Source organism: Melospiza melodia, chromosome 20 (genome assembly GCF_035770615.1).
Source record: "Melospiza melodia melodia isolate bMelMel2 chromosome 20, bMelMel2.pri, whole genome shotgun sequence".
Taxonomy (NCBI): Eukaryota; Metazoa; Chordata; class Aves; order Passeriformes; family Passerellidae; genus Melospiza; species Melospiza melodia.
Genome location: NC_086213.1, coordinates 3650012 through 3673073, shown reverse-complemented (window position 1 = coordinate 3673073; position 23062 = coordinate 3650012). Strand labels below are relative to the sequence as shown.

At 45.5% G+C, this 23062-nt stretch overlaps 1 protein-coding gene across 1 annotated transcript; it reads left to right on the top strand.

Annotated features, from left to right (window-relative positions):
* The first annotated feature begins 707 nt into the window (after positions 1-707).
* CRKL (CRK like proto-oncogene, adaptor protein) lies at positions 708-18272 on the top strand. Its single transcript, XM_063173520.1, has 3 exons — positions 708-1304; positions 4380-4842; positions 13553-18272. The coding sequence occupies exons 1-3, from the start codon at positions 991-993 to the stop codon at positions 13685-13687; spliced, it is 912 nt and encodes a 303-aa protein (XP_063029590.1). The 5' UTR covers positions 708-990; the 3' UTR covers positions 13688-18272.
* Positions 18273-23062: the final 4790 nt, after the last annotated feature.

Genomic DNA, 23062 nt, shown 5'->3' with positions numbered 1-23062 from the left:
CCGCCTGGGGTTAGGGTGCTGGCACCCCTCAGATGCAGGAGTAGTGAGAGCGGCCCGAGGCAGCCCCGGGGAGCAGAGCCTGGGGCTGGGCGGCACCGAGGGGACAAGATGAAGGGTCCCCCTCAGATACCTTAAGGCCAAGGGCTGGGGAGTTTCTGGGGGTGACCCGTGTCAGAGCGCGCCTGCCGCATCCCCTCACAGGGCAGGGCTCCCTCAATGCTCCCTCAATGCGGTCACCCCCGCCTCACTCACCGCACTGACCGGGGGTGCACCGGGGACGGCAGGAGTGACTCGCGCGGAGAAACGGGGAAGAGGCGGCTCTCCCGCACCCCCGGACTCCAGGGAGGGGCGCCGGGGCACGAACCCCCGGGCCAGCCCCGCCGCCCGCCTCCGCCCGGCCCCTGAGGCGGGCGCGGCCCCGCGCTGCCGCCGCCGCCATGGCGCGTGCGCGGGGCGGTGTCTCGGAGGTTCGCGCGGCCGGCGCAGCCGCCATTTTGGAGCTCGGCTCGCGAGGGGAGGAACCCGCGGGAGGAGGACGCGGCGCCCGGCGCTTCTGCCTCTCCGTCCCGCCCCGAGCCGAGCCGGCTCCGCTCGCCGCCTTCCCGGGCCGCCTGGCCGTGCCGGCCGCCGCCGCTCTTCGTCACTCGCCTGGCCGGGCCGGCGGCAGGCCTGAGAGAGGCGGGAAGGATGCCCTGCACACCCCGCCGCTGAGGGAGACTCGGGGGCCCTGCGCGCCGCGTCTGGCCAGCCCCACCCCAGCCGCCGCTCGGCCCTTCGCCGCCAGCGGCGCGGAGCTTCCTTCTCCCCGATCCCCCTTCCCCTGGGTTTCCTTTCCCCCGGGCTAGGCACGAGCCGCTTCCCCCTCGCCCCCAGCCCGCTCCACCTCCCAGGCCTCTCTGCCCAGGCCTCCTCCGGGTCTCTTCCTCCGCCTGGGCCTTCGGGCTCCTCACCTCCCTTCCTCCCTTTCCTTCCCCTTCCCCGCCCGGAGCCATGTCCTCCGCCGCTCGTTTCGATTCGTCGGACCGCTCCAGCTGGTACGTGGGCCCGGTGTCCCGGGCGGAGGCGCAGACGCGGCTGCAGGGGCAGCGGCACGGCATGTTCCTGGTGCGGGACTCGTCCACCTGCCCCGGGGACTACGTGCTCTCGGTGTCCGAGAACTCCCGCGTCTCCCACTACATCATCAACTCCCTGCCCAACCGCCGCTTTAAGATCGGCGATCAGGAGTTCGAGCACCTGCCCGCCCTGCTGGAGTTCTACAAGATCCACTACCTGGACACCACCACCCTGATCGAGCCCGCGCCCAGGTGAGTGTCGCCCCCGCCACACCCTCCGCCACCTGTGCCCGAGTGGCGCCCGAGGTGCGACCGGGGGCGGTGTCACAGGCCAGCCCAGTAGCTCCGAGCCTGGCGCTGCGTGTAGATGCTGTGAATAAATACTAATAAATTCGTTTCTAACACTGGGCCTTCTTAACTGTCTGGACCTCGCCGACAATTGAAAGTGTTGCTCTTTCAGTCAAATCATCCACGGTGCCTGTGCTGACCTTGTGCGTGGAGGTTCCATGTACCTCTGCACGGGCTGTAATTGCTTTGAGAGAGGGTGTGGCCGCACGTCACCCTTTTTGTGTTACCCTTTTCTTCTGGCATTGTCTCGGTTCCAAGGATGGTTGAGAAGCTGGTTCACCAGTCCTCTCCCTGATGGAAGTACAGCCTGTGAGCTTAGTTTGCTGTCTACCCCTGCACCCACACTGATTACAATAGAGCTGGCTTTTATGTGATTAGACTGCTTTGCCCTGTTAAGTCAGCATTAATACATTCTAGGGCAGCATTTCCCAAACTTCTAGAGTGGCATTTCTACACGAAAAAAAAGGGAAACACTTATTTCTCACAGTTTGCTCATGGCACTGTTCATCTATATGTGCATACACCATACGCGTCACTGAGAAATGCTGTTTTAGGAGATGGGAAAATGTGACTTGGCTGTGAGCTCCTTCTTTGTCCTGGTCCCAGCATGGGACATACCTGCAACATGCATCAGTGAACTGCTTATGAAGAACCCTAGAACACATTCCTTGCTTTTAATTAATAAAACCTTTCTCAGTATCTTTTGTCAAAACTTTAGGGCTTCCTGGATAGAATGAAATTAAATTAAATAAGAGAAAAGTAGTGACATATTAAAAAAATAAATCCAAATTGGTTCACTTCTGAAGTCTGCATTTTAATATCTTATTATGTTTTGCAGATTAGCAAGCTCTTAGGAGGGAAGAATAACTTTGAGGTTTATAATCACAATTGAACCTTGGCATGGACCAGTGCTTAATGACAGTCACTTGTCAAAGATTGACAATAGCTTGTCAAGTTGAAAAACTCAAGTGTTCAAAAGTCATTCTGAAAGCTGTCAAGTGATGGGCAGGATGTGACAGCAAGCACAACCTTCAGGAGCCCTGCAAGCTGCTGGCAGCCTTTGGTAGTGATTGTGGCTAGAGAGATGGGTAGATGAAAAAAAAATCATTTCCACCATTGCAGGAATGGAGCTGCCCAGTGTTACATGCATGCTTAAACTTGTGGAGAGTTGGGAAGGAAAAATGCTGAAGCAATCTTCATGCTTACATCTGCTCTCCAACCTGGATATTCCTGAACCTTTCTGGATGCAATAATTTGTTCTTAATCATTTATGGCCATGACTGGCTTGGCTTTCTCAGAACACTTGAGAACTTAGAGCTGATTGCACTTGCACACTTGGTATTTGTGAGGAGTCCTGTGTGAAATGTTCTGTGAGCATTTCAGTGCCACCTTATTTTCAAGGTTTTGGTTGCATATTGTTCTCTCAGCACAGAGACAAATGGGACCTAACCTGCAGTGAATTGACTTTTTAATAGAGCTACAAATGGGATCAACTTAGCATGACTTTGAAAAATCAGAAATCTTAGAAATTCAGTTATATGGTTGATGGTTTTAAATGCTGTGCAAAGGAGGCTTCCTGCTGCAAGAGGGAGGATGAAAGGTAGCATTCCCAGATTTTTGGGATTTTTATTTTTAACCAACTACATTTAGAACAGGGGTATGTGCTTCAGAACTGTTATGTTAATTCTTATTTCTCTGGCATTTTCCTGGGCACAGATGCTCGTGCTTTTGAAAGCTGTTCATTCTTTTAATTTCACAAAGTACAGTCTGAAAGGTGGTTTCTATATAGAGCTCTTCAGTACTTCTGGATCTTGGAGATGACATCTTAAACTTTTAAAACAGCTCTAAATGGACCATTTTAAACTTTGTTTTTTTGCATCTCTAGTAGTGAGCTCTGACCATCCCTGCTGATGTTCCTGAGCTCTTCCTGATGCAGAGCAATGCTCCTGAGGGGTTCCCTCTGTCCCCCTGCCGTGGCTGCAGCAGGGTGTCTGAAAGATGGAATATCGTTATCTTCAGGGCTTCTGGCAGATCTTGCAGAAATCACAGGGATTTGACTTCCATGGTGTTTTGCAAGTAGCAGAAGAGAATTGAAGTAGGCTAATGACATGCATTCTTGCTCCCATAGCTTAGATAATAACTATCTGCTGTGGCCTATATCCACTGAGGCTTTTTGACAGCTGCTCTGAATAAAATGGGTGACATTTATGATGAAAATAGTGAAAGCATTCTCATTTGATGGACAATCTTATATATTAACACAGACAACAAAGTGAGTGTATTTGACAAATTATGGACATAGTAATAATTATGTAAATAAATTATAGATAATATGGTTAATAGGCAAAGGAATATTTATGGAAGGCTTGCTGGGTTTTTTTCCCTAGTTCCTTCTTATCAGTGGATGCAAGTATTTCATACAGTTTTTATGTCATACCATCTTACTTCTGTTCCCTTTTTCCTCTACACTGCTTCAAGTCTAGCATTCACTCACTGAATTCTTTAGAGTGGATGCTGAAGTTAAAAACAAAATTACTTGGATGACTTTGGAAGTAACACAGGACTCTTGGAGAGATTCTCAGCTACATTTTTATGTGTTGCCCTTCCACCTCAATCACCCAAACAGTCTTAATTTGGTTTTCTGTATCATTACTCTCATAACTTAAGCTATAGAATTAATTTGACTCTAAGATTTTCACGACAGTCCAGAACAGGTGGATGAAGATTTTTGCATTATTTCTCCCAGTTTTCTGCATCCCATGATAGATTATATTTGGCTTCTGGGGAAGCTACTTTGGGTATTTAAGTCATTATTTGAGAAGTGTGAGTTGCTCATTAAATTCCTCACAGTGCCACCAAGCAATGATTTTGTTACAAATCCAAGCAACTCTTCTCTAGCTGATGTTCCCACTGCAGACCTGGCACTTGGCTTTGTTCCTGGAAACACAAACCAACAGCTTTCCTTTTCCCCACCCTCAGGTACCCCAGCCCCCCCATGGGATCTGGATCTGCCCCTGCCATGCCCCCTGCAGAGGAGAACCTGGAGTACGTTAAGACTCTCTACGACTTCCACGGCAACGACGCCGAGGATCTGCCCTTCAAGAAGGGAGAGCTGCTGGCAATCGTGGAGAAGCCAGAGGAACAGTGGTGGAGTGCCAGAAACAAGGAGGGTCGGATTGGGATGATCCCTGTTCCTTATGTGGAAAAGCTGGGCAGACCCTCAGTGGGGAAGCACGGGAACAGGAATTCCAACAGCTACGGCATCCCAGAACCTGCCCACGCGTACGCGCAGCCGCAGACCGCAACTCCCCTGCCCTCGGCGTCCAGCACGCCTGGAGCTGTGATCAACCCTCTGCCATCCACACAGAACGGACCAGTCTATGCCAAAGCTGTCCAAAAGAGAGTTCCCTGTGCTTATGACAAGACTGCGCTGGCATTAGAGGTAAGTGTGTCCTCCAGTCTCAGAGTTTTCAATTGCCTTGTGAAGGAAGAAACTAAAAATTGTTGTGGTGACTTCATGTGGAGTCTGCTGGTTTATGTCGAGGGACTGAGAAGTTAGGTTACATTCTGAAGAAACATCCACCAGAATTGCTTCATCTCTACCACTTCCTTTGAGAAAAGTGACCTAGTAAATAACTTTAGACCTGTATTTTGCCTCCCTGCTTGCTTGTTCAACTGTGCAGATGTTACAAGGGTAACATGCTGAAGAGTGTACCCATGCTGAAGAATGTTAGTGAGAGAATGGCTTTGCTTCTTCACCTAATCCTGGGGCAGGAAAGAGATGTTGCCTTAATCATTGTAGAGTTGCAGGCTAAGAGCTGGCAGTGGCACCCTCCAGAGAAAGGTAAAGGTTGCTGGCTGCTACACTTGGTGTTTCTGATCCTCAGCTGTGAGATGCAATTAAAGACCTTGTGCTGATTGATCTTCAGTCTGGGCAGAATACATCAGACATTCTAGTCCCTTTTGCTTTGTTTTTCAAAAGTGGAATTTAAGAAACCTTAACACCTAAACTGGGGATGAGGAGTGTAGTGTAACCTCTAAAGTGCTGCAAGTTTTTGTGCTTGCTATTGCATTTTTAATTTTATTTTTATTAGAGATACCTTGTAAAACTTTAGAGTGTTGTTCTGTAAATAGTAAAGAATTCATATCATACTGGAACAATGATTGATTGGAACTTGTTTTTCAAAGCTATATCCAGAAGACTGTTACTTTTACATTTAGATTATACTGAAGGCTAATTAACCTGTAATTCAAAAATATCTCACCTGGAAAAACTGAAATTTGAGCATGCTGCAGTACTTCCAGGCACAAGTGCAAGCAAACAAGCATAGAAAGCAGCAACATTTTAGCAAGTAAAATAATAATGGTTTTTAAAATACTTTAGAACCTTTCCTGTTGTTTTTGCTCAGTTACTTTGCAGGTTAAAGCTGTTACCTATGGCTGCTACTTTTGACTGAAATTTGGAAGGTTATATTTGTGACTTCCCATTTTTCAGAGTGCTCACCCTAATTGCTTTACTCCTGTATTTGTAACACTTCTAAGGTTACTCTTGTGGGGTTAAAAGTTAAATATGAATCACTGGAATTTCTTTGTCTTGTGAAATCTAGCAGCTTGTTATTTGTGAACAGTGTGTGAAAAATTACCATAGAACAAAGTGTAAATTCACTGCCAACTGCACTGTACAGAAAATTCCTGCCAAAACTACTCATGCTTCTGCAAGCAGAGCAAGGCAAGAGATTGATTTTGTTGTGCTATCAATGTGTCATGGAATGACTTCAGGGAGCAGAACCCCTTGGAGAGTTGGTCCTTACATGAAGACGTTTCTGACTTGCCCTGTAAGTGACCCAGTTAACCCCATCAGTTCAGCTCCCCTAGGACACCAGCAGGATTCTTTCTCTGGCCAACAAATAGCTTTGACTTGGTTTGAACCTTCAAATTACTCAAGTTTTGTTTGAGAGATTCTTCTCACCCTCTAATCACTTACTGCCTCATGTTTTTGTGTCTGTTTTCTGTGCCAGTGCACCTCATCCTCACTGTGCCTTCTCAAGAGGCTTCAGAAGCAGAATTCTGGGAGCTGCTCTGCATTTTCATTGAAATCAGAGATTGCAGTTTCTCCATATCTATCCATGCACAGGGAACTTCAGCAGCTTCATTACAGCAGTATTTTTTTTTTTTGTCACATGGGCTATGCTTAAAGAAAAAAATAATTCAGTTTCTTTTCATTATTTTCTTTTAGTTTGCCAACCCCCTGCAGGACCCTGATTAAATATTTAATCCCAGCCCTCTGAGAGCTCTACACATTACTAAATAAACTGAACCATTTGAAACTTCTGTTTTGTAAGACCACTGAAAGTGGTGTTAGACAAAAAACAGGTCATGGGACTGTTTTGGGGAAGAAAGTTAATGGTGTTCTTTGATAAAAATATTATTTGACAGTTGTCCTCCTCAGAATAGGGGTGCCCTGAGTGGCTGCTCAGCTGCTGCACCTTGGGAGTGTAATTACTGATTGTGCAACCAATTTCAACTGATAAAGCAATGTGAAAGCAAAATATCTGTTTGCTGGCTGGAGCCTTGTGTGGTCAGCACACAGACAGTACTAAAAAGGAAGAGAAGAGCATCTGGAGTAAATAAAGGCATGGCACAGTAATCTGCTCAGCTTCCTTTTAAGTGGAGCACTGTCATTCTTCTTGGTTCAGCTTGAAAATGGGACAAGCTCCCTGCCTGCAAGTCCAGTGGTTCCATTGTACACCATTATTGTTTACAGAGCTGGCAGAGTTTTCTTTAAGAAAAGGTAAGAATTTATAGCCTGTTAGAGAGAAGTTTGTTTCTTAAGCAAGTTTTTTTTCAGTTTTTTTTTTTTTTTTTAATTTCTTACATGGAAAATGTAAGTGACCAAGTGACTGTTCTACAGAAAATCTGAAATGAGATCTGATAGACTGGATAAAGATTAATTCAACAGGTGAATTTAAAAGTGTGACAGCTTAAGAGCAACTACAATTTTATTTCTCTAAGATAGTCTATAGGGCATTTATTTTTGCTGGGCTAAGCTTATTTAACATGATACAGAATCACAGAGTGGTTTGGGTTGGATGGAACCTTAAGAGTTCATTTCATCCCACCCCCTGCCATGGGCAGGGACACCTTCCACTATCCCAGGTGGATCCAAGCCCTGTCCAGCCTGGCCTTGGACACTGCCAGGGATGTTCACAGCCTCTCTGGGTAACAATATTGGTGTTTTTGAAGTTACTATTGCATAAATGTTGACTTGATCCTATTGTGTTATTATCCAAAATGAAAAATTAAATTATAATCTGTTTAGAGGCTAAAATGGTAATTGTAAGTATAGACACTATCTCAAAGCTTACAGCAGGTGGTACATGGAATTTTGTGCATCTCCCTGCACCAGGGAGCAGTTAGTAAAGCCTACAGAAAATTACATGTATTTCTAACATTTACATGTGCTCTTGTTGGTTAAGTTACTTTGGCAGTTCAGATTTCATGTTTTTAATGAACATTAAATTCTGCAGATTGAGGTTTGTAGCTTCTCACTACAACTAACTTCATTACTAAGATGTGTAGAATATTATGAATTCTGCATTAAAAACACCCAAACCACAAAACAAGCAAGCTACAAAACAAAAATAGAAACCACCAAACCCAGCCCCTAACCGAAGAGCTCAACAGCCGAGGAGCCAGGTCTGTTTCTGTACTTGTGTGTTTCTGGCCAAGCAGCAATTTCCTTCCTTTCTGCTGCTGCACAGGAAGGGGGATGCAGGACAGCCTTACAGTGTCCTGTGCTTTTTGGGACCACAACTCTGCTCCACAGGGTTCTGCATTGCTGTTTTTCCATCCTGCTGCTTGCTGTGGGAAAACCAGGAGGGCAATCCCAAGTTCAAAGGATTTACACTTTAAGAAGGTGATGGATTTGTCTCTTTGGCATTGTTACTGTGATACAGAACAGCAAAGTCTACCTGAAAGTTTCCCAGCCTTTAAAAACTTGCAGTAATTCTATAGCCAGCCTATTAGAAATAGTGTGCTAATGAAGCCTTGTTTCAAACTGACAAGCTGTAAGCAGGACATGAACAACAAATCCTGTATTCACTTATAAAGTGGAATTAAATAGGGTAAGGAGCCAGACAGTGGGAGACCAGCAGCAGCCACCAGATTTATACCTGCTGTGCTTAAAAAATGATTCTTAAATGTCAGAGTTAATTTTGAAGGCAGCAGTGGTTCCAGAGACCAGCAGTGGTTCTAAGTCTAGAGAGTTCATCTCTAGACTTAACAGTGTTACTGAATGAAAGATTTTATTCTTTTTTTAAACAAGAGTTGCACTTTATTTTTAAACATTTTTATACTATTGTTGGCTTTTTATAGACTTGTGCCAGCATTATAGTTTGCCTTTTTGTGAGGTAGCAATCATACATGTGTGTGTTTGCTAGTACAGAGTTAACCTGTCACTGAAATGTTTGGTGCAATAAATATCCATCCACCATAATTATATAACTGACTTACAATATTTCTCCTGAGCCTGTTACAATTAGGTTACAGTTAACTTTCTCCCTCTTCAAAGGAGAGCTGAGACAAGTAGGCCAAAATGTGCTAGCAGTGGAACTTTCTTAATTAGGAAATTAGGCTACTTCTTTCAGTAGACAACAAGCATTGTGTTTTTCTTTAGCCAAGGAAACTTAGCCTTGCTGTGTTACACATTAAAGTGCAGCTAACCCACAAAGTCTGGATTTTAAGCAAAGTATTGATCTTATATTTGGGTAGTGTGAATTTTTGATCAGGGAGCTTTAGTTGCTATAAATGTTGAACTGAAAATGAACTCTCCAAATTCTGTACAGTCAGGACAGTGACTGGAAGGAGACAGCCTGCAATGAAAAGCAGCACTTTTTTGATGCTGCAGCCCCTGCTCTCACAGTTTTCCTGGCTCTTGGTGAAATGGAAAGTTCCTTTGTTTTAATCTGTTCCTAGGTGAGGCCACATTAATTGCATCTAGCACTTCCACATTCCTGTGTTGCCCTTGAACCTCCTTTCGTGCCTCAGGAATGGATGGAGCTTTTCCTCTGAGCTGTTTGATTCTGCAGTTTGGGCATCAAGTGTGTTCTGGCCCACAACATCAGAAGTGAAGGATAATTAAGTAATTAAGTTGTGCTTTTAGCCTGGTGCTTTCTTGGATCTCCCAATCCAGCAGCAGCTCCTTCAGTGTCCCTTGTCCTGTGTGCAGAGTGGCTGAGCTCTGCCTCTCCTGTGTCCCCTTTGGGGACAGTGGGTGCCAGGTATTTTCTGGGTTGGACCTTGTCCTCCTCCAGACAGGCAGCTGGCCTGAGGAACTGTTTTAGTGTGAATGTTAGTGAGCTGTGACACTAATTAGGATAATGACTGACATTTAGCACCCTGTACATTGCAGAGAGCAATGTTTGCTATAGCATTGACCCAGTGGGCTAAAATGAGGATTTAGAATATTAATGCATTTTTATCACCTTAAACTTATATTACACAACTTTATCATCCAACTATTAACATAGAATTGTTGGAAAATCTGTAAAACTCATTGAATTGGGTGACTAAAATGGCTTGCAGGAAACCTTTTGCAGAGTATGAATCAGATGGAAGGCAGGTATGGGAGAGTCTGGAGTAATGAAGTAACCTTTCTGACTGGCATGTTCCACAGTTGTGTTTCCCCAGGGCTTTGAATTCATGCTCTAACAGGGACATAATGAAAGATGCTATCTAAAATACATTTTGATTTTTATCACCTGGGTGTAACCAAATGGCTGCATTTCAGAAACATTACTCATTTCAGCAGTGATACTCCATTCCAGTGATGCTGGTGTGCTTCCCAACTGAATTAACTGAGCTGGGAGATGCTGAGCCTAAGGAAGTGCTCTCCTCATCTGAGATAAGGGCTATCAGCTGTCCAGAGTCATACAGGAAGTTTGTGGCAGAGATGAGAATAGAACCAGGTCTCCTGACTCTGTCCTGTGCCTAATCATAAGACAATTCTTCTGACTGGCTTAAAACATTCTCTGAAAAAAAAATAGTGTGTTAAATAATTCTAGTGGGAGATTGCACCTCAGCTGACCATGTTAATGGCATTAACATGCTTTAAAAGGCATTTACAAAATAATGCTTTCACTTGGGGAAAAATACATAGGGGCACTAGTTGACCAGATTTTTCTAGGCATTTTTCAAATTAAGGTCTATAAGGTAAGATCCATGAGTAAGGTTAGCATGAAATCAAGGTTCCTGCACCAAAAATCTTATTTCAACGTGCTGTTTAATTTACTAAACTATATTTTTAAAATAATATAGCACAAGAGGATATTCAGCAGCTTTCATTTAAATAAAAGCCCTCTCAAAGTCATTGCAAATTAATTTACTATTCCAGTGGCTCTCAGCACATGGGAGTGTGTTTTTGTCAGCCAGCTCTCTTTAGTGGCAGATGCTGGTGTGCAGCAGCTTTGCCCACCCAGCAGCATAAAGGACATTTCACATCTTTAATCTACAGGCCAGTTTGTTGCCATGCAATAGGAGACATATTTTAAATATTCTTTTCACTCAGCTGAAGCCAGGATTTCCAAACCTATTCCCACTGTGAGGCTTTCAGAACCAAGCTGAAGAATTTCTGTTCTGGAGCTTCAGAATGAATAATGGATTGATCTCTACAGCACATGAACAGAACTTCATTGTCACACTCAGAAAATGCAGGTCCACATTGTTGATTCAAAAGATCATTTTTAAGATTTAAAGGTTTCAGAGTGGGTTTGGTTTATGGTGTAGTGAAAACACAACTCATTAGCTTTAAGCTGTTGTGATATTGGCTGCATCTTCCTCAGGTTGGGTCTAGAATTTGGAACTTAGATCTGTCTTCAAGGGTTATTTAAATGTAGCAAATGTAACACTGAGTATTTATAGATCTTATCAGCATTTTCCTAAAGAAACATTTGCTAGGTTCCTGTTTAGGTCATCTTGTTACTATTTAAAGCTTTCTGGAGTGAGGAGTCTGACAAATTGTGCTTTTTAGCAAATGTTCAATCAGAGCATGCTGCAGCAGGCCCTGGGAGATGAAAGGCATTTGGGTGAATTCTGAATTCTGTGTGTACATGCAGTGTTTAACTGCTCAGTTCTGTATGCTGGCTGCATGATTTTAGGAGCAGCATATATAAAAATGTCCATTTAAGAAATAATATGGCCTCAGTTATATCCTAAGAACTTAGGGGAGCTCAAAGGGTTTTCTCCTCTCTCAAAAGCACAAGATTACAATTGTTCCAAGTGAGACAGTCTTAAATATGGGGAGCAGACAGGACACAGACAACCAAAGTAATGGAGAAAAAGGAGGGAAGGCAGAGCAACACATAAGGCTTAAATCTCTGAGAATAGTTTCAAAGTTCAACTAATTTTATTTTAAGAGACATAACACTGAGTGACTGACTGCCAGTGAGTTTATTAAGTATCTTAAATTTTACTTAAGGGTTCTTGCTTTTGTGTGATCTTCAAAAATACCTGTTCAGGTGATGGTAACTGGGTTAAATGGGCTTCAAATAATCTGGTGACATGCACATTGTTTTGTAAACTTGGTGCTTTTTCTTTAACATAAACAGGTCTCACCTGAAAAGTTTAAGGGCCTATCTGCATCTGGTCTGAATTTCAATACTGTTTAGAAAATGCAGACAAATTGCTTTACATACTGTATCAATGTCTGTGTTTTCCTTAAATAAGATTAAAGTTTATTTCCTTTGAATTTCACAGCAGTAGTTTGGTAACTGAGGCTCAGTTACAAAGAGCTTGCACCGAGTTTGGGAAAGAAACTTAGGAACTGTTGGGCATTAGTCATAGGCTGGTTCTACTTTCTGTGAAATTAGTTGCTAGCTGCTAATGTCACTTTTCTAATATTTACTGTAGTTACCACATAGAGTCAAATAAGTAAACAGGAAGGGAGGGGGAAAGTCAGAGAGCTGCTGTAACAAACCACGTGCTCAGCTCTCCAGAAGCATCTCTGAAGAGTGAGGATTTAGCTTGTCTTAAATGCTTCTTGTCAATTTGGATATTTCACTTTGTAAATTGTCCTGATCCAGATTCAATACAGCTGTTGAACAGTAAGAGTGTAATTTATCATCATTTGGGCTGTTGTTTCATGCTTGATCATGGCTTAGACTTCTCTCATTTTCCACTGCCAGATAGGAAGAGAATAGTTATGGTAGGAAAGTCTTGACATGTCATCATTCCTGCTTCAAATGCTCTGACAGGAAGTAGATGTGAACCACAAATAAAGTTAGAATCTACACCTACTACTACTAATAAAAAAAAAATTGAGAGTGCTTTTCCTCACTTTGAAGTGTACCATTATTTTAGAAATTACAGAAGGTTCTTAGACTGTGATCATCAGAATTAGAGCTTCAAGTAATGGGTTTTTTTGCCTTAGGAATCTTTCTTTGAAAAACTACATTTCTTTTAAGTCAGCTGCTGCTAAAAGCAGTCCCAGCACTGTGCTCTTTTGAAAGGATGTTGTGACTCATCACCCATGGTAGCTTTACTGGTGTGACTTTATATCTAAGCTAAAGATACTGTTGCATGAAGCTGTAAGCTCTCCTATAAAAAGAGGTGTAGTTCAGTAATCTGTAAAGATATACATGCAATTAAGAGTCTCAGAGCACAGACAGCATTATTATGTTTGGCAACAAAGTGCTGGTATTGTAATTCAGTAAAAGTAACTGTTCAATTGATCCTTCTGCCAAGAAGAGGGCAAGATTTCTTTCCTGTGATGGGCTTGTGTTCTTCATTTGGTTTGTATCAGAGCTGAGAAGCCGTGCATGATCAGGTGTTTTTGTTCCTGGTTGGAGATACTGAAGCCATGCATGACCAGGTGTTTGTGTTCCTGGTTAGAGATGTTGAAGCCATGTATGATCAGGTGTTTGTGTTCCTGGTTGGAGATACTGAAGCCATGCATGATCAGGTGTTTTTGTTCCTGCAGGTTGGAGATACTGAAGCCATGTATGATCAGGTGGTTTTGTTCCTGGTTGGAGATACTGAAGCCATGTATGATCAGGTGGTTTTGTTCCTGCAGTTTGGAGATATTGAAGCCATGCATGACCAGGTGTTTTGTTCCTGATGTTGAAGCCATGCATGACCAGGTGTTTGTGTTCCTGCAGGTTGGGGACATTGTGAAGGTGACGAGGATGAACATCAACGGGCAGTGGGAAGGAGAGGTGAACGGGAGGAAAGGGCTCTTCCCCTTCACGCACGTGCAGCTGTTCGACCCTCAGAACCCCGAGGAGAACGAGTGACTCCCCTGCCCCTCTCACTGCTGCTTCATTCTCCTGGCTACCATTGGCATTCTTTGAGGTGGGATGATGACTTCATGGCACATTGCTAGCATTGCCCGTTTTCCAGCTTGCTGCAGTTTGACAGTTCCTTTAATGTACATTTGGAATTCATACAACTGAAGTCACTGCCTGACCTTCAGACCATAGTTACATCATCCAGAATTTAGTTTCACTTTTAAAACTGTTTTGGGCCTTAAGCTGGACAAGACTGAACCGGAATATAGCAGAGAGGTTTGGGAAAGAAGCCTTTCCTGTTGAGACTTCCATGGACTTTTTTCTGGTTTGCTCAGTAGGAAGAGCCCTAATCTTAGATCAAACGAGCAATTTCGTGCATTACTGTCCAACAAAAAGCAACAACAAAAATGCAATTTTAGAACTGAAGAAGATTTAGTTTTGAAATTACCTGTGCTAAGGTAGTACATTTAAAATGATGGTTTCTTTAAAGGACAATAATTGGAGCTTATGTGTTCTAAGCAGTTGTATTAGACACTGCTCTTTTCTGTTAACCCTTAAGCTTGTTGTTGACCTTCCTGAAACAGTGTGTTACATGCAAATAACCATTGATTCAGCTGCATTGAAGCTGAGGCATTTATTTATAAGGAAACCCAGGAGGAGGTTGTACTTGTACCTTGGTTTTGACATATTTAATGCATTTCTGTTGATTTTTGCAAGCACTAACTGTAGAAAGTGAGCTTTAAGGGGAAACACATTGGCCTGGTCTACAAGCAGCTCTTCTGCAGTGTTGAAAGTGTAGTTTGACTGGGACAGAAGTGCTTGTCATCAAGCTGTTACTTGGTAGACAGATCAGACTGCCATGAGGAGAGATAGGGGTGGGACAGAAGAACTTGGTAAATACTGATAAAATCCTCTTATTTAAACATTTAAAGACCTTTTATATCCATTTCTCTGCAGGCTCCCTGCTCTCTCCAAAGTTTCCTAGCTGTACCAGCCCCAGCCCATCAAAAGCTCCTTTTCAAACACACTCAGTACCTTTTTACCAGGGTGTCTGTGTTGCTGTGCTTCTCTTCCAGAGCTGCTTTCATCTTCTTTTTCCCTTTCTTTTTTTTTTCCTTGCATCCCAAGTCCTCTGCATGCTGACATCTTTCTTTTACCCTCCCTGAGGCATTGGCTGTGTTTTATATATGACCCAGGTCCCTCCCCTCCCAGCATCCTGTAGAGAATGGTCAATTGGATCAGCTGCCTGCCTTCCCATGGGATAAGGCTGGGGCTGGAGGAGGTCAGGAGGTGTCTGTTACTCGTGTAGCTCCTTCCCTCTCCTGCAGCTTTTCCCTGCTAAGCTCTCTTTCCCTGCAGTGATTGTTCTGCAGCTGGGTGCTCAGCCCGAGCCTGGTGCAGGATGTGAAAGGGCAGGCACAGGGGAGTCCTGTGCCACCTTCCTCAAATGTGTGTTGTAGGTGAACTGGAATGCTCTTTTCAAAATGATGGAACACTGAATTAACAGAATACATGTCTGCAAAGATACAGCTACTAAACCTCCCTTTTCAGGAGCCTGGTTAAGGCAGATGTCCAGTGTGGAAGCTGGCAGGAAAACAGCAGCTCCCATTTTTCAGCTTTGGTAGGCTGTTGTTTGTAGCAAAATGAGAAACTTCAAACACCTGCAGAATGTCACCAGATCTTACAAATGTCTAATGATATAAAGATTGTCTTAAGTTCCAGCATGTTTTCTTGTTGATTTGTGTTGCTTGATCCTAATAAAAGCATGTTGTTGGTAGCTCATGTGGGAGTGCCATGACATCCTCCATTGAAGGCACTGAAGAACTGCAGAAATGGCATTCACAAGCAGCCATTCAAAATGCCAGGTTTTAAAATGTCTCTCCATTCATCTGTTAACTGTTTTCTGTAATATTGATCAAGTGGCTGACAGTCTGGAAGTTCTTGTAGAGCATTTTACTACCAAATTAACTGTGAAGTAGAGTAGCATTGACTGAAGTGTTTGGTGCTGTAATTCTTGACAATAGGCATTGACATTTTGTCTTGCAAAGAAAAGCTATGCAGTTCTCTTAACTAAAGAAGGTCATGTTTTTCCTGTGCCCCAACAATACCTGCACGTTTACTACACAGATTGTACTACTGAAAGTCATCTTCTGAATACAAACTGCACTAAACTCAGTCTGCTGCAGAGAAATCTTATTTCAGGCCTGACCTAGTTACAGGCAGCTCTTCAGAAGACTGATTGTAGAATTCTTCCTTTGCGTGGTGAATAAATACTGTGAGATTTCAGATCTTGAACAGAACTTTTAACCTGATTTTTTTTTCACTGAAATAAACACCTTGACTCATCCCCTCATTGAATAAGGTGCACGCTTTGAACACAAACATTGTTTTAGGTTTAATTATGTTCCAATACTGCAGAAAAGCAAAGTACTTTACCTTCAAAACTATGCAAAATTTGTGTGTAGTGGTATCTGATGCAAAGACAAGAATTCTTGAATTTCTGTGAACCTGGTTTTAGGTCATGAGTGAGCAGTGTTTCTCCAAGTAGCAGCGGTGTGGTTCAGGTATGTAAAATGTGGTTTCAATGTAGCATACTGACCAGCCTAAGCTGATTGTAACCTCGCTTCAAAATGTGTCTTGGCTATTTTACTATGAGACAAGTATTTTCATATAAAGACTGCATTGGATCAGTGTGTGTTTCTCTTTGAAGGACTCTGCAATCTCAATTGCTCGTCGCTTGCTTACACGTGTGCTGTCGTTTTCTGAAACCTCTTAAACCTGAGTGATAATCTTATCAGTGTCAGTGTTCTTGGGCGTGTAAGGTAACCTTGATATGAAGCATGAGAGCCTACAAGTGATGGCTTCAATCTATGCACCATTAAAGTTGTCCTTGCTTTGGAACTGGTGTAGTGAGCTGGTGCCACAGTAGTCAACTATCACGAAAGGCTTGGCTTCCTCCTGCTGTGTACATGTGTATATAGACATTGAAGCCTCTGACCAGTCTGAAAGTTTAAATGAAAACTGTTTTAATCAGTGTCCATCACTGGATAAGCGCTTATTTAATTCATGATTGTTTACAAATTGGGAAAGAATAAACAAAAGGGAATATCCTGTTTGGGTTGAGGCTCTGAAGAGCCCGAGCATTATTTTTGTAAAGGGAAAAACAGCATTCTTTGTGCCATTTCATGTGCCTGTAAAGTAATTTTTTATATTGTATTAACATCCTGGGAATGAGTGGGCTGCCTTTGTTTTTTAGTCCAGTCTTCAAGCATTTTCCTCAATACCTGCATTTGAAAGTGAGACCTGCCTAAAAGACTGCCTTTTGGGACCAGTGAAAGCGTTCCTGTATAGTTGTCATTTTCTGTTTATTTGTGTTAAAGTGTATTTTGGGACAAGGATACAATTATTGCAGTGGGAAAGGTGGCCTTGTATTTGAGACAGTCTTCACTGTGTAAACTTTTAAACACAATATGTAATTTAAAGACCATGATCTTCAGGCAATAATATTAAGTGTAAGCTTTTAAATTTTATTTTGGGGATCATAGTTTGTTTTATTTTCTGTGCTATAAGATTAACAGTATTAAATGAATTATATTCTTAGAATATACGGAGTGTCTTTTCTTAAGATTAGTGCCTTTTTAATTTCTTACTCCACTTAATTCATAGAACTGGTCCCAACATCAAGCCACTGTGTTTTTCCCCAAGGCCCTGTTTGTACAGTCTAAATAAAACTTGCCTCAACTTACAGTATTATTTGTGGTCTTTAGTCTGAAACCCTCGACAACAGCAGCAGAGTGTTGAAGCCCTTACTCTGTCCTTACAATGCCTGTTCTGTGGGTGAGCAGATCCTGCCAGCTGAAGTTTTCCAGAATCAAAGGAAGAATTAAGCAGGAGAAAATGCTGTTGCCAGGCTGAATGAAACTCCTGCTCCATCCTCGTGCCTCTTGTCAGACAATGCTGCTGGGCTCTGGAGGCTCAGATGGAAAAGCTGCACCTCTGGTGATACAGATTCCCACTGCCTCCTCCACCCCGGCGCCCGACACGTCCGTGCTCCTCCTGCTCCTCCACCTCTGTATTTATTGTGTTCTTGGCCCAGGGTCTCTGGAACCATAACCTTTGTTTACTGTGATGCCCTTGACTGTGCTTGTAAGAATGACTGGTTCATGCAATGGTTTGAATTTTGCTTATTATTGGTTGAGTAACTGAGGTGTAACCTGTGCAGCACTGGAGAGCAGGGGCTGCAGCTCTGGGCCCTGCCATGAGGTGCTGGTGCACATCAGAACCGTCTGTGTTTGGAAGTCAGAACCCACATCCTGGTCATCTTCTGCCTTTTCAGTCCAGATCAATAGTAACTTAACTAAACTTAAAGGGTTTTTTCAGTTAATCATTAACAAGGTGTTGATATTTGAGCTGACCCTGTAGAGGAAGAAAACTTAAAGAAGAACATCAACCATGCAAGTGCTGCGAAGGAGAAGCCTACAAAGCTTGTATTGGTTCCCTGGACTCTGTAGGTATGGTGACAGCCTCGTGTTTGTCTTCTCTGGAGTACAGATTTCCATGTGATGTTAATAAACATTCATAGCCAACTCTGCATAGTGTCTTATCATCAAATAGTCACATTTGGCAAGTTATGTTTTGGAGAAAATCAGTTGTGTTTTAAAGATGAGAATACGTCAGATACTTTCAGTGGGCTTTTTAACCTGTTTCAGGCTAAAAGGCAAAAAGTAAAAGGAAGCAAGCAGTAACTCAGGGTGGGTTTATTTGTCTTACTTGCATTCAGGCTTCCACAAGTGCAAATCTGAGCTAGTTCAGTTACTTCAGTCCAACAACAGGCAGCACAAGCCTCCATTTTTCAGTGCAAGCTGGGATCAGCTGGGTTCATCAGTTTGTCACTGATTTAGGTTTGATTTCTAAACTGGTGTGATTTCAAACACCCTTTTAGACATACCCAGAGGTGTCTGTTGGAGCTTACACCAGTAGGAAATACACCTAAATACACCAAATAAACTGCAGCCACAGCAGAGCATGGTTCCTTTTCTACATGATTCTGCATGATGTGGAGTGTGCACAGATGAAAAGCTCCTGAGGTCCACACTCACCTTGGAGCATTCATACTGATTTTTGCTCCCCTTATCGTCCCTTCTGCCTTGTTTTCTAGAGGACAGGTCAGCTGCTCCTGTAGCAGCTCTTGAAGCACCAGCCACAGCTCAGGGAAAGGTAAAGCAGTTCTGATTTCAGGAGCCCTCCAGCCCCCGAGATGCAAACCGGCGGTGGCTGTTGAACAGCTGAGCCCCGCTGCAGCAGGGCTGTGTGTCCAGGGGGGACAGCAGGGCTAGAAACCATCACAGCTGTCTCAGAGTGAGCCCCGAGAGCTCGCCGAGAGCAGCACCGATTGTTGTGCTCACTGACACCGAGTGCTGCGTGCCCACCCTGAGCCAGGCCCTGCTCCAGCTGCCGCCCTCCCCGGGAGCTTCCAGCCTGGGGACCCAGAGCCCAGCACCGCCCTCAGCCCCGTCTGCTCCACGGGCTCCTGCTCCGCAGTGCCACAAAGCTGAGCCACCCCTGCTCTGCGGTGTGGCCAAGGGATGGCGGCCCCTCGGGGCAGCCTCACCTGCGGCAGATCCATCCCGCTGCTCCCAGGCAGGCGGGGCAGCCACAGGCGATGGAATTAACGCTGCTCCCCTCAGTTAACCTTCCCGGCACCTGCTTGCTTCATTCCAGGCATTTTGTAACCAGAACCCTCCCTGCACGCGTTCCTGGCCTAACCCGCCGCTGGCACAGCAGACAATTGGGATCAGAGCTAAATCTGGGCCGTCCACAGGGAACTGGCTCCTGCTTTGTACGTCCTGCCTGGTCCAACAAGGGCAGCTGAAAGTCAGCACTGAGAAATCCCTCACCAGCATTTGGTCTAGAAATGTATCACTAGAGCTCTAGTGAAAGTGTGGATCCAAGGGAATGTTAATCCCCCTGCACTGCACTGCTTCCCAGTCTGTGCCATCCAGTGAATCCTCTCCAGACCCTCTCACTGGGCTGCAGGGGTGGAAGGGCAGTGCTGGACATGCTGCTTTGCCTTCCCCCAGCTGCCCCTGTGCCCAAAATCCAACTGGTTTGGGGGGAGTGGCAAGTCCAAGGAGAGGATGCTGTTTTGAACAGACAGAAGGGACTGACATAAGTGAACAACAGGAGCTGGTTTGAAACTCTTGGCACTCGACTCCTGTTCAGCCCACCAGCAGTCAGCAGCCAAGCTGGAGACCCCCAGGGATGCTCCTGACACAAGTGACAAACCCAGCCAGGCCTTAGAGTGCACTGTTGCTATCCTTGTCATAAAAAATACAAAAATCAAACTTGCCCATTTTTCATTACTGGGAAGTGATGACCCCCTGTATTTCTAGACTTGATTTCCCCAGTTTTTAATTTATTCTGTTACTTTACTACTTTGATCTGGATTGTGTGGCTCAGGGGCTCTCATGAGGACTTCTACCTGCTGAATCCATTTCTGTTATGTTAGACCATCTCTTCTTTCCCTCTCTTCTTGTGAGCAGTGATACAATGAATCCACTGACCTTGAAGAGAAAGAGCTTTTCTCTTTCCAGGTATCGCAGCTGGTGCTCTGGCTCCGAGTCTGCAGTGAGGATGGATTCACAGCTCGGGGCTGGAGTCCTGCTGAGCACCAGCCTCATGCTCTGCAGGGCACAAAGGAAATGTAATTCATCAGGCTTGGCCTGCGTTGTGTGAGGAAGAGCCATATCCCACAAAGACTGAACAGCCCTGCTGTGCCCGACTACCTGGAATAGCTGTGCCTGCTCTGCACTTTGGAGAATGAGATCTAAAATTAACAAAGATCATTTCCCTGCAAGAAATAGCACCTTGGCCTGGACACGAGACACATCAGCAGGAGTCTGAAACAGAAAGGCTAAAATTAACTCATGTCTGGGATTCTGCTGAATGCACTAACACAGGTCTGACCATCACAGCATCACTGGAAATCTCTGGCCAAAACCATCCCTAACTGCAGGGTGTACCCCAGCACTGACAAAAAGGTTACTAAAAGCACTCAGTAGCAGCTCCTGCCTGTATGAGGCTCAGTGACCCATCCTCACCATCACTAGTGACCATCTGATGGAGGCAGAGGAGGGTGATGGGATGGGAACAGCTCCCTCATGGTGCTGGATTTCCAGCAAGGCTTTGTGCTTTTACAGCAGCAGAAGCCCACAGACCTCCACAGGGTGTTTGTGAGAGCAACACCAGCAAATTTAAACAGACAAAAATAAAGACACATAGGAGAGCAGCCTAGGAACAGAAAGTGTGCACTGTCCCTAACAGGGCAGTAAAGATATCAGCTGTGCAGGGCTCACCTCCCTCACTGCAGTGCCCTGATTTCAGCCCATGGCAGCGCTGCATGGAACAGCTGTGGAAAATGGAGGGGGGTGGAGATGCTGTACCTGGAGAAGGACAGGCTGGTTTAACACCCCTCCCTGCTGCCAAATGCTCTGTGGGCTCTGCAGTCATCACCCAAAATAGAGGCACAGTCTGTGCCTCCTCCAGGAGACAGTCCCTGCTGGAGATGTATCAGGGCATTGCTTGGGGCAGTGATTTCCTGCAGGAGCCCCCTCGGGAGATGCCAGCTCCATGCCCTGCTGTACCTGCTCCTTTCCCTCTCCCCCACCATCCAAGCTGCCTGTTGATGCTTGTTGCAGCCTGGGAACAAAACACAGGGCTTGACCTAGCAAGGAACGTAGGCAGGGTTTGGGCAGAAGGAAGGAAAGGTCCTGCATTAACCTCACAAACCCTCCACATGTGGCTGTCACCTACTGCTCAAGACACAAGGAGTCCCTTCCTGCCAGAGGAGAGGGGCTCCAAGGCAGCCCCTGTGACAGCCTTGTGTCTCTGGGACCAGACACTGCCCCGGAGCCACCTGCATTTCTCAAGCAGAGACACATCCTCCCATGGAGAACAGCTTGTCCCAGGTAAGCACCTTCTCCTCCCTGCTTTTGCTGCCAGGTCCCTCCTAAAACGTGAGCTGCTTCAGCCCCAACTTGCCTAACACAGGCTCCTGTCAGCACCTGAGCAAATCCTGCAAAACCCTGGCTCCAGACACAGCACAACAGCCCCAGAGCTTTACCCTTTGTGCTCTGTAACCACAAAGCAACAGCAGAGATGGTTTCTTGGCTTTCTGTTCTCCACGCTGCCCCGGGACACCCTTGCTGCAGCCCCCTGCAGGCTGCCCCGGCTGTCCCCTCGCAGGTCACACGCAGTCACTGGGTGGCACTGTGCCCCTGCCTGTGCGTGCCCGGCTCCAGCCTCCCGCGCTGGGGGTGCCCGGAGGAACCCCCGGCTGGGCCAAGGGCAAAGGCTCTCTCTCCTTGCCCAAGTGCTCCCACGGTGGCACCGACAGAAACCCGGGGACCCCAGGAGCCCACAGGGACCCAGAGCCCCAACTCCCAGGCCTCCTGCTGCCTCCCTGCCAGGGTCTCTCTCTCCCCACCGTGGTTATGTTTTCATTGCTGTGGCAAAAGGAGACCAACTGCACCCTTACAATGGGCCCCTCCATAAAACTAATAGGCCAGGCAATTGGGACAGGCCTGTGAAGTGCTTTATAGTCTGCATGGAGGAGTTGGTGCCACAGCTCACAGCTGTCCCAGCCCCACATCCCAGGAATCCCAGCCTTATTTCTCCCCATCATCCCCACTTCCAGCCTGGGAGCAGCACGAGGATGAGCATGGTGCCCCCACACCTGCTTGTGTCCTGCCACCCAGAGCCTCACCTCATTCCAGCAGCACAAGGCTCTTAGGAGCATCCATGAGAATCAGCTTCCTTTTTCCAGGGCACCATGACACAGCTCTGCCCTGATCCCAGGAGATGTGACACCATCAGCAGTGTCCAGGGTGGGGAGGCTGGCCAGGGCAGAGGCCAGGGAGGTCCTTTGTCAACTCTTTGCCATTTGCTCCATTTGCAGTTGAAAGCCAGAGGAGCAGAGAGCCCCTCTGACACTGTGGTGGCAAAACCAGCTCAGCTCTGCAGATCCTTCCCTCCACACTGACTGACAGCCCGTGTTTGTTTGGGAAGCTGGGGTGACAGCTTGGTGTGACCCAGAGCCCCATTTCAGAGGGGACCTGGTGAGGTTTGAGGGACAGCTGAGCTGGGGCTGGCTGCATGACCTGGGGACAGCAACAACCAAACAGAGCAGCCACTGCCACCTTCCCTCTCCCTGCTGTGTAAAAACTGCCCGAGAAAAGCCTCCTTTAATCGCTCCCCCTACATTAGACCTTCCAGGGGAAATTAGCACAAATGCAACACCAGGGGCACCAAGGGAACAGACCCTGAATGACTTGGAGGGAGGTTAATTAGTTTGTTAAAATCCTTCTCCCTTTTAGTTGCCAC

Excerpts from the sequence above, each read along its gene's own strand:
- CRKL (XM_063173520.1), top strand. The coding sequence starts at position 991 with ATGTCCTCCGCCGCTCGTTTCGATTCGTCGGACCGCTCCAGCTGGTAC. Across the intron at positions 1,305-4,379 it reads CTGATCGAGCCCGCGCCCAG|GTACCCCAGCCCCCCCATGG; the intron begins GTGAGTGTCGCC and ends CCCCACCCTCAG. Across the intron at positions 4,843-13,552 it reads AGACTGCGCTGGCATTAGAG|GTTGGGGACATTGTGAAGGT; the intron begins GTAAGTGTGTCC and ends GTGTTCCTGCAG.